Here is a 10,997-nt window from a genome sequence, read left to right on the forward strand (position 1 = left end):
ATAACTGTGGCTAACTAAAGCCACAAAGAATAATGTGAATGTACTAGGAGGTCATCTGCTATATGCTTTGACCTGTCAGAGAGCACATACAGTTCAGCTGTAAACCAAGCAAGGCTGATGCTGAAGGTGGAAACTGAAAGAGCACAGTAGCAGGTGCAGGAAGAGGCAGAATGAACGGGTTTATCCAAGAGCTTCATAGGAGTTATTTCCCAACAGCCAGTGAGCTCTACCTCATTAGTACAGCAGCCCTCACCTGACTGTGCTCCATTTGTTGCCTCACCAATAAAATATAAGGCACACTGAGCTACGATGGCGCAACAACATAGCAGCGGGCCTGGGCGCAGACCATACTGCCAGGTTCGGCTGGGAATCGCCACTGATTTCTTGAATCAATTCAATTCCATTTCACAACATTCCAGTTGGATTTGATTCAATATTGTTTCAGTTACATTTATTTCAGACATTCCATATATATGCTTTTAAGTTCCACGGTGTCTTCAGAGTAGTAGCATCTGTTATGTTTGGGCTCTACGCTAACATGGCACAATTGCCCCTAAAAATAAATGGGCAAACTACCAACTATCTTCTGATGTATAGCCTAACTATAATCAATTAGAAAACAGCATATACACGAGCAAAAATGAACATCAGCCAATGAAAAGGCTATAGACACTGTGGCAGATGTAACATTGACATAAATCAAAAGTTAAGCAGTTAACAGCAAACTATAACAGCATGGTGTATTACACAGCAGCAATATAAACATCAAAACGAGTGCAGTCCAACAACTATTACTTGGTACAAAAGCAGCTGTGACCTATGAAGAGGTAAAATTACGATAACCTTAATGGTACCACTTAATCAGTCCCTCAACTGACTTAGTATTCCTGTACATTGTTGATTTACATGATCTGAACATTCACTTGTTCTGAGGCCTGCCCAGGCTCCCAGATGACGCGGGCCCAGGTGCATCCGCACCGCTCGCACACCCACTTGCTGAGCTACTACAGAGACCACTCCCTGTTGAAGCATGAAAACACAAAATACTCACCACAGTGCACACTGCGCATTTTAAACAGGTGCATCCAAGAGTACAGTGAAGTATGAGAGCACGTGCATGCATGGGTTTGTATTTGTCTGTGTGCTTGTGTGTGGGTGTGTGATATCGTGTGCTCATGTGTAGGTTTGTGCATATGTGTCTCTTCTCTGATCACTGCAGAGGAGCCTCACCCTCTGATTTGCAAAGATGAGTGGCTGGAGATGGACACGCCGACCCCTCTGTCGCTCAGCCAGGGCTTTTATCTAACTCCTCAAGGATTCTGCCACATGATTTCACCTCTGTGCTCTTGTCTTTACGCTCTGCCCTCCTCTCAGTCTCTTATCTCTATTTCAGTGTTTGCCTGAGTCTCTCCCACAAAATTACATATCAATACAAAATACAGCAACGCAGACAGGCAGATGCCCGGGCATATATGCATAACACACAGACACAGTTCACACACCTTTTGTATTTGAAATGTAAACTCTGCTGCAATGTGATTAAGCAATACATTTTTACTTCTGTACTTCAATACTGCTACTTTAACTTTGTCTGCATGTAAATGGGATTAAATGACAATTGCAGGAACACAAGTTATTATGGCTGACGCAGGCATCAGGTCAGACCAGCACTTGCGATCCACTCTCTCCAAATGGGAGTGGCACCAGCTTCTCCCGTCTTTCTTTCAACAATCATCATCAATGGCCACACTGCCCCCCGGTGGTCAACATAAGGATGGCAACTTTAAGTATGATTGATTCTTGTCCAGAGGATATGGTGAAGTGGAAGGGGTGGGGCACAGAGCAACTGAGGGCACATTACCTGACTGAAGTGCATGTCCAAAGGGAAACTGGGAGGCTGGTTATTATTAGGATTTATGTGACACTAGCTGCGTGTTACTTAATGGGGGTGAAAGAAGAATTTTTGGAGAGATGAAAGTGTCTCAATTCAGTTTTTGCATGTTTTTGAGTGATAAAATCTAAAAGAACAAGTCACAGTAAACAACTCTTTTAACCATTTTATATTCCATTTGCATTACTTTAGGGTAATCATACACTAAACCATCTGCAGTGCTTTTTCTCCCTCTCTCCCCACAGTTAAGAGCGTGAGATTAATTTTATCTCTGAATACCAAGCGGCACAAAACCAATATCTAATATACCCTGAGATATAATGTATTGTCAGAATGATTGGAATATGACAAGAAATGACCCTCAGCGGTATCTTAAATGTCATTTTTGGGAACATAAATTCCAGGACAACCGTTCACACATATTGACTGATACATTTTTGTGACAGAAATTTCTAGTTATTAAAGTGACAAAAAAGAAAATTAAAGTGAGATTCAGCCTGAGCTGAAGCATGCATAGTTTGGGTGAGAAACAAAAAACGAAAATCACAGTTAGCTTTGCTTTCAGTTTTCTTTGATCTTTATTTACAGAAGAGTAGTTTCCACAGACATCTTGAGAGTTGACATTTTCATTTAGGGTAATACAGTGGAAATATTTCTACAAACCACAAGTACTATCTACTGTGTCTTGTGACCAGTTCCTCTGAACAAACAATGTGTCTATCACAAATCATGACTACAGTTGTCATGACTAACACTGAATAATCCATCTGTCATTTTAAGACTAAGAAAATTGCACTTCTGAAAATGTAAAGATGACAGTCCAAAGTCACTCAAGGCCAAAGATGAAATGCTAATCTATTACATGATCCTAAACTTGCCCCTATAGTAGCATCTGTGACATGAATTGGGTCTTGTTCGGCACACAGTGATTACAGAGAAGCTGCAGAGTGTCGCTGGTGGCACACGACCACAGAGTCTGACTCTGTGTGTACACATTCTCAAAAGCTGGTACACACAAAACTAGAGAAGACCACATACAAAAATCTACAACAATGTGACATCACTGGACAAAGCAGGACACCACAAAGCACCACAGAGAAAAGCCAGAAAGAGAGAGGAATACACTGAGTGATTTGCACAAAACAAAATATCTTCTGTGAATAAGAACTTCCTTGATTTATATTAGATTGGAAAACAACAAGGCTTTGTTTGACAACAAATGGCATGTATCTCAGATGAATATGCTGGCATGATCCTCTGCAATTTTATGCAAAGATGCGGCACCTGAGAAGAGACAATTAAATGGCTGTCTAAATGGCTGTCTGCACAGAGAGGTATGACATGCCTGGGATCCCTTGAGCACTTCTCCCTGCTTAATACTTCAGTCCCCTGGTTGTATGGAGGTGATATTCTACCAGAAACTGACTTTTAGGCTGTTATTCATCCAGACAAGTTTTTACCGATGAATTTAGTTTGAAGCCTGCATATCATTTGAGTCAGCCAATGCTTAAAGTCTTTAAAAAGCTTGGCAATGACCCCTACTGCTGGATAACAATGTGAGGGTCAGTTCTGATTACTTCCACTTACCCCTTCACCACTAGACTAGACCATCCAGGCCAATGAATAAAACAGTCACTCCTGTCCTCTATGAAAAACTTGGCTCACACAAAATGCGATGCTTATGTATTTATGTTCTACTCATTACAAACTTTGCATTATCAAGAAACCGATCAGACTCGAATCAACATGAGGTATACTGTTTTCATACGACCCTTATAAAAATAGGATGAAATAAATGCTAAATAATGATCATATCTATGAAATAAGCAATTTCCTCTCAAAAAATCTGAAGACACACAAATGGGGAAAAGAGAAAGTAGATAAAAGAGTTAATAGCGCTCCTATAAGAGGAGCATACATCCTTTATGCTGGAGGCAGGTTTTGCCAATTCCAATTTCAGATCCTCTGTGTGCCCCACACATCATTATAACCCTGCTACTACATCAAGACTAAAAACACAGGCAAAACAATTTGACTTAACTGAAATATCTGTGTTTGCAAAACCACAAAGCACGTAGCTTTAAATACTGCATGCTACTAAAATAGGACTTTACATTAGATTTTAAAATTATAAAACCTAACTCCTGCATCACTGATGTGGTAGTGTCTTTAACTGGCTAAAATCCAAAGACTGAAACTCGCTGCCACAAATCAACTAAATTCCAACACATTAAAAAATGCACACTATGTGTAAAATGAGCATCAAAGGTTTAGATAATCACAACCCCCCCTCAAACTGTCAATGTGACTGATACCATCTTAACTGCCCCAATTCAGTGATTGCCCTGCAGTTGCTGATAGTCCAAACAGTATTGCAAACACTGCAGCTTAGGCTTCAGTATTTGCAAATGCTGTAGTGAACTGAGGCACTGAACCCAGGTCTATCAGAGCAACAGGAACACAGTCGGGGATTTTAGCACTTCTTTTATTCAGGTAATATGACTAATCATGGCTGACGTGGACTAACAGAGATATGTTTAAAATATCAAACTGGAATGCTTGGGAATACTATGCTTCTTTCTGGACTCAGGACATGCAAGCCTCTGAGGGTGATAAACAGTATAGCATCAATTTAAAAAAAACTGGGTCAAATATATACACCGAAAACCTTTGGTGGTTTGCATTGCTGATATAAAGGGTTATCAAACCACAAGGCCAAAAGCTGTGGCCGTAAATTTTAATTATCACCCAAATCAATTACTATATGTCAAAACAGGGGCTTCATTTTAACAGCAAGGGAAACCGACTCTGACATCACTCACTGGAGCATGGCCACAAATAAAACATGCTCGCCACATTAGATTGATGTATTCAGTGATGCAGCAGCAGTTTACTATGCATACCATGTAAGTATGGTTTCCATTTACATAAAATTGTACAGTACAGTGCGTCCCATATATGTTAAGTCCGATAGGAAGGTATTTACAGTAATAAACATTTCTGTAACTAACAGAATGCAAAATCTGAAATCTCTTGATGTGGAAACCCCACTCACTCATCCTGGCAGACCAGGTTTGCTAAAAATACATTCACTTCAACTGCCACTGCAGTATAGACAGCAATTCATATAGTTGTGATGTTAAGTATATACATGGCAAGACTAAAAAAATAAATATTCTTGAGGTACCAATCATGCATTTTTGTTCAGAAAAATCAAGAACAACAATTATGCTGGGAAGAAATGTGTTGAGGATGTTTCATAAATGTCACGAGGAAACATTTAGTGTTGCTGATGTGTTTGAGTTAAGCTGGATGAGATGTTTATAGCTGCATTGACATGGGTAGAGACCTGGGGAGGATAAAAGGTGGTTGCCCTCTCCCTTTTCTCTGCTGGATGACTAGAAGAAAAGCACCTGAGAAAAGATGAGAGATCACGCACAGTAGGACAGGATTCAATTCTCTGCTTATGTCTGTCAATTTTGAAAAGGTTATTATTATTATTGTTCTTATTATTGATCCCAAACTTGTTTCACAATCACACAGATGTATGACATAATGCTATCTACAGTTTACACTACACTCCTATAAAATAACACATCCTTTTTTTTAGCACAAGATCAAATAATATTAGCATCCTTAATAAAATCCTTAAAATGTTTTTGGTGTGAAACACCTAATGAAACCAGCTTGTAATTATTGCCTCCTACAGGCACAAAGTGTCAAAGCTCTGCTACTTTAACACTTGCAGGAGATATTTATTGTCTTGCGTATAGTTGGTGCCAGTTTGATTGTAATTTGATAACATCTGTAGACTGGTTTCAGGTGTTCTGCATAAAAAAATAACATAATACTGAGTGACACAATCTAAGAGGAAGTAGCAGTGCACTAAAGTGACCAAACCTCCTGTTATGACAATAATAGAAGACAACAGAAGAACATACTGTACAGTCAGTATAGGATGATTACTTCTGCAAATACCAAAGGCTGTAAAATCAGACAAGGTAAGAAAAAAGATATTAAAAAGGTGCTATTACATAAAATTTATAAATTCACACTGTAAACTGTCCTGAAAAGAACTGAGGTAGTGCTGTTGATAAGGAGTAGGGATGCACCAGTTCTCCTTTTACACTGCCAAGAACCAATAGTGACTCACTGAGCTTCATTTAATAGTTAATTAGGAAAAGCAATCTGATCAAAAACCTAAATACATTGAACAGTTTGGGGTCAAGATAAAAAAAAAATAAACAGAACAAAGTTATGTATTTTTTTCTCATCAAACCCCTTTTATATCTGATCAGACAAGAGTATTTCTCATAGAGCAGGAAGCTGAAAGCATGGCAAGCATTTCACATAAAAAATATCGTGCCAGGTTTAAAATGACTGTTGGCTCCAACTAATGGCACATCTTGACAACAGTATGGAAAGTGGTGCACCCCTAACTGGGAGCCAAACCAGAAGCGTGGTCTACAGGTGGACTGCTATAACACTCCCTCTAGTTCTCCAACCAACATAATTAAACCTATACCAACATCAACACATAAATAGATTCATTCCAAAATGAAATACCAACTATGCAGTAATCAGAAAAAAAAATTCTTTTCAACTGAGTGCCCCTGGTTTACAAAATCATACTACCTGGTTATATGGCATTTTAGAAAGGAATACTTGATGTGTACCAAATTGTGTACTCCATATCTTTTTATATTTTGAGTGTTTTTCTTTTCTTTCATGCTGACATGTAGCTTGTACTTGTACTGTATGTTATCATCTATAGAAATATAAAGAAGTTAGAAACGCGCCCAGAATATTTAGGCACCTGAGACCCCCCACACTCAAGTCAGGAAAAATGTGTAAAAGTGTTTATGCATTTGTGAAAGATACCATGGAATCAGCTATGCGTTTAGTTGTGTGTGTGTGTGTGTGTGTGTGTGTGTGTGTGTGTGTGTGTGGACCCTGAGAAAACAGGGGACTGGAGAGAGAGACAGGTGTTCTGCACTCTCAGAGTGTGCAGATACTCTTTAAGGCGTATTCCTCAGTGCCACAAAGTAGCATCCGCACAGCGAAGCCCAGGGATCCTCCTGTCCATGCTGATAGCTGGTCCAAGTGCTCGCTCACTTGGATAATGTTCCAGGCCGTCTCTCATTCCTGAGAGTCACATGCAACACAGTGGGAAATGCCTCCCTCAGTCCACTTCCATCTGCTTGATTAAGATAAATCTTTTCTTTCCTGCTGGCAGGAAGGAACCCCAGAGCAAAGTATGGTTGCAATCCCAGAGAAAGCACACCAATATACAGTACTCTACCACTAAAAATAGAATGTATTTATATATACAATATGCTGTACTGTATTTACACATGTCTGAAATAATGGATTCAAAGTACCTACAAAAACTTTGTAAGGAAGAGAAAGAAATCCAATAATGAAGTGCATTAAAATAATCCCTAGGGATTCTTCCTGGGTATGCAAAAGAAAGAAATTTAGTCTGATGCTTTTATGCATGTGTAAAAGTCAAGGCTCTACATGCAGTGGCTACGGGCACAGATAACTGTGTGCTGCTGAGGTAGAGTGGACAAGGCCGGAGTTGACAAAGGGGGCAGGGGGCAGCCCGACAGAGATGGCCTTCCCTGGTACAGAAGGACAATACCTGGAGTCCCTGTTCTCCAGATGCTCTGACCTCAGCATAGACCTCACAGTCGTAGGGGAGTGGAAGCCATTGGTTAGCACCGTGTCCTGCTGTGGCTCTGTGTCTGCAGCTGGCTGGTTTCCCATGCCTTCTAACTCCCTGCTGTGATTAGCCACCAAATTAATTGAGGGAAGACTGGAGGGGCTTTGGGCAGGTGATAGTTTTTCTAGAGGTTCTACCTCTCCTGGAGGGCTAGATTGGCTCAAAGGGGAATATCTATCTTCAGATAATGAGGACCCCCTGGTGGTGTTAGAATCATTGTCCCTCTTGCTGCCCTCCTCCTCTTTCTCCCTCCTGAGGTCAGACAGCTCTGAGTGAACGATGACTTCTGCCTTGACCTGGTTACTGCACATAGATGCACACTGATGATCTTCCATGCCCTGCAGCAAAACAATCTTATTGTTACTTCAGATTTTTCCTTTAGTTGATCTACTAGAGCAATTCAAACATTTAGTGTTTTTGGATAAAAAACATGTACATCAGCACTCCTTAGTCCATATCCTTAGACCACATTTTACATAGGTATCAGCAACTATCAATGACAGCTCACTAAAGCCCTGCCTGGGACAGTCATGGTAGAGTCTTATCCTTAGCAACTGTAACTGGCCTGCTTCTACAAACAATTGTGGGCCATAAAAAGAAGGAAAAACCACTTTCAAATTTTATTTTCCAATGCTGCATGTGAGCAGCTCTTTTAAAATTGACAAAGGACATGGTCAGTGCCAAACAGAGCCGCCTGTTGGATAAAAACTTTGACAGACTTCTCATGTGATGTACAGTATCAACAAGAGATTCTGCTCTCACAAGGAAAAAACGATAGGCCTCTTATTTAGACCAGTGTTTAAGCTGCTCATGTTGTCTGAAAAGGTGCAAGTTATGATTGTAGATGTTACAAAGCTGACAAGTAAGACAACAGGCCTTTTTCTGTAGACCAGTGCTCAAGTTGGTCAAATGTTCTACTAAAGGGGTGCAAGATAGATAGATAGATAGACATTTTATGTTTTAGCTGTAGCCTCAAAATAGAAAATCCAGATTTGTTTACACAAAACGATAACATTCCCTGGTCCTTGTGAAATGCCCAGATGGGATTGTTTCATTTAGGACAGGTTTAGGTCTCAGGTAATAAACTCAGTTGTGTGGCATTGTTAGCCGGCATGTGACTGTTTCGTATTATATAGATGTATATATATTTATTTTTTCTTTTAAATCATTTCTACACTGTCAGTAGTTTGAGCTAGTTTTCTTTTTCTCCCTAGGGTAGCTTTGTGGTAGTTCATCTTCTTCCAGAGTGAAGTAATTGGTAGCTTGCAAAACTACACTTTTAAAGTAGCTTCACCAAAACTGACAGTCAGACAAGTTGATAATTATCATAGATACAGTACTGAAAGTCATTGTAGTTCATTCATTTACCATGGTGTTCTCAGTAATTAGCATGTTGAGAGCTCCATTAATAAGTGTTGGGGAGTCTTCTGTTATGGTGTCTCTGTATCTAGTAATTCTGTTGGCCCAGTTATGACTCACAGAGCCGTTCCAGGCAGCCTGCAAAATGAAGAACACAGTGGGTGCATCAAAATTACAACTATTATCCCCCTATCAACACAGAGTATCCAATGCCCATCTGGTAAAGAGCTTTCCCCTTTCAGGTTTTGACCTTGGGTTCGGGTGCAGGGGCATCCTCTGCTCCCCCTGGATTAGCACTCATCACCAGGCTCTGCTCCTCTAGGGCCTCTGCTAGTTGCTGACCAGACTCTTGGCCGCCTGGAGGCATCAGTGTCTCCAGCTCGTGACTATCACTGCACTCTGGCACATGAGAGGGGATGGGGCAGCCTCCTCTCCTGTACTGAGGGGTCACAGCTGTGTTGTCCAGGCCCCCAGATATCTCCCTGTGTGGAGCAGAGATAGGAGGGAGGGATGGCATTGAAACATTATGAAAGCCTGAATTGCAGTACAGTTGCCTTGTGTATGATTTTGAGCTTTAAGTTTGTAACACAAGATAAATTAGGAAGGAATGCGTGCAAAAGTACTGTAAGTTTTGACACTGTAGTGTTACCATACCTGGATTTGCTGTTACGAAAGCTCAAACACATACAGAGGAGAATGCATATCAGCCCCAGACACACACCAACTATGATGCCTGTCACTGCATGAATGTCCAGCTCTGTTACAAAATCATACAAGGAAAAAAATGGAAAAAGGTTTATACATGACAGAAATGTTACCAAGCCAAAATGCAGTACATAACATTGGTTTTCACATTTGGTCTTTGCCAATAAACATGTTTGGTTCATATATAAAACCCAATTTCAGAAACATTAACAATTATCATTACATAACTAGTTTGCAATAAAAGTTATTAAGGACTAAAATAAAGAGACTGTGACAAGGTATTGATTTCTTTATTTAAAACAAAATTACAGTAACAAAGAAATAACATTCAACAAGGGACAGCAGACTGATTGATATTCATTTATGTTGGGTGTCTTTGGCAGTCTGGACATGCAGGAGAGGAAACAGATGGCAGGAGCTCTCACCCGCCCACCAGCCACCTCAGTCCCATTCACACTTCATACTGGCAACATTATTACTGCCAATGTGAACAAAATAAACCTGCTACTCTGTCTTTTATTAAGGGTAAAAAACCTGCAATCTCAATGATCAAGGATCATATATTACAAATATATGAGTAAGTGCTATAGGTTGGTGAACAATATGGATTGTGATTATTTTCATTGTTGTTAGAGCTATTTGAAAAAACAAATAAAGGTCTAATGTAGGATGATGGTTCACTGGAGAGTGAATGGTTCTATATTTATGATCCCTTCTGTTTAATGGAAAAAGGCAATTTAATAATTACAAGTAAAGTTAAAATGCTGATGGATAGAATTAAGTTTATAATGAGAATGCATTCTTAAACATAAAGTGACATGAACATAAAGAAAGTGCTTTTCACAGCAATTTTGCTAGGTACAGAGAACACTAATTCACAGATCTCCCGCGGGGGTCGCTGATGATCCCGCCTCTTTGATATCCACACTTAATGCCATCTTCAAAATGCACCAGAAAAGAAGAAAGGAAAAAAATGGTGTCCTCCGGAGATATGCTTTTTCTGCTGGCAGGGACAGATTTCCCACTTTAATGTATGTGTATGCATATAAGAGTACTGATGTGTGTGTGCATTTGTCTGTGTGAATGTGCATTGCTGTCCTTAAGGACCAATTTCAGTTTTAATCATACTGATGGCATTTTAAATGGACTTTTTCAAAGAACTGTTTGAAGGCTAAGACTTGTTTTTATTATTATTAAAGGTTTAATGCTAGAGTTAAGGTAACAGTTGATGTTTAGCTGTGATGGTTAAGATAGGAGCAAGTGAATGGATTATATACAAGTGTAGAAAGACAAACCAGTGTTTGTGTATGCTTATTA

General features: G+C 39.8%; 1 protein-coding gene across 1 annotated transcript in view; it reads right to left on the minus strand.

Moving 5' to 3' along the window:
• Positions 1-6,806: 6,806 nt before the first annotated feature.
• The window catches only part of igdcc4 (immunoglobulin superfamily, DCC subclass, member 4), a 51,807-nt gene continuing 47,616 nt past the window's right edge, over positions 6,807-10,997 (minus strand). Inside the window, 4 exon segments of the mRNA XM_020592385.1 lie at positions 6,807-7,954; positions 8,985-9,113; positions 9,226-9,457; positions 9,630-9,732. Coding sequence (XP_020448041.1) covers positions 7,421-7,954; positions 8,985-9,113; positions 9,226-9,457; positions 9,630-9,732 — 998 coding nt within the window. The 3' untranslated portion in view covers positions 6,807-7,420.

This window comes from Monopterus albus, unplaced genomic scaffold (genome assembly GCF_001952655.1).
Source record: "Monopterus albus unplaced genomic scaffold, M_albus_1.0 scaffold17.1, whole genome shotgun sequence".
In the NCBI taxonomy this organism is placed as follows: domain Eukaryota; kingdom Metazoa; phylum Chordata; class Actinopteri; order Synbranchiformes; family Synbranchidae; genus Monopterus; species Monopterus albus.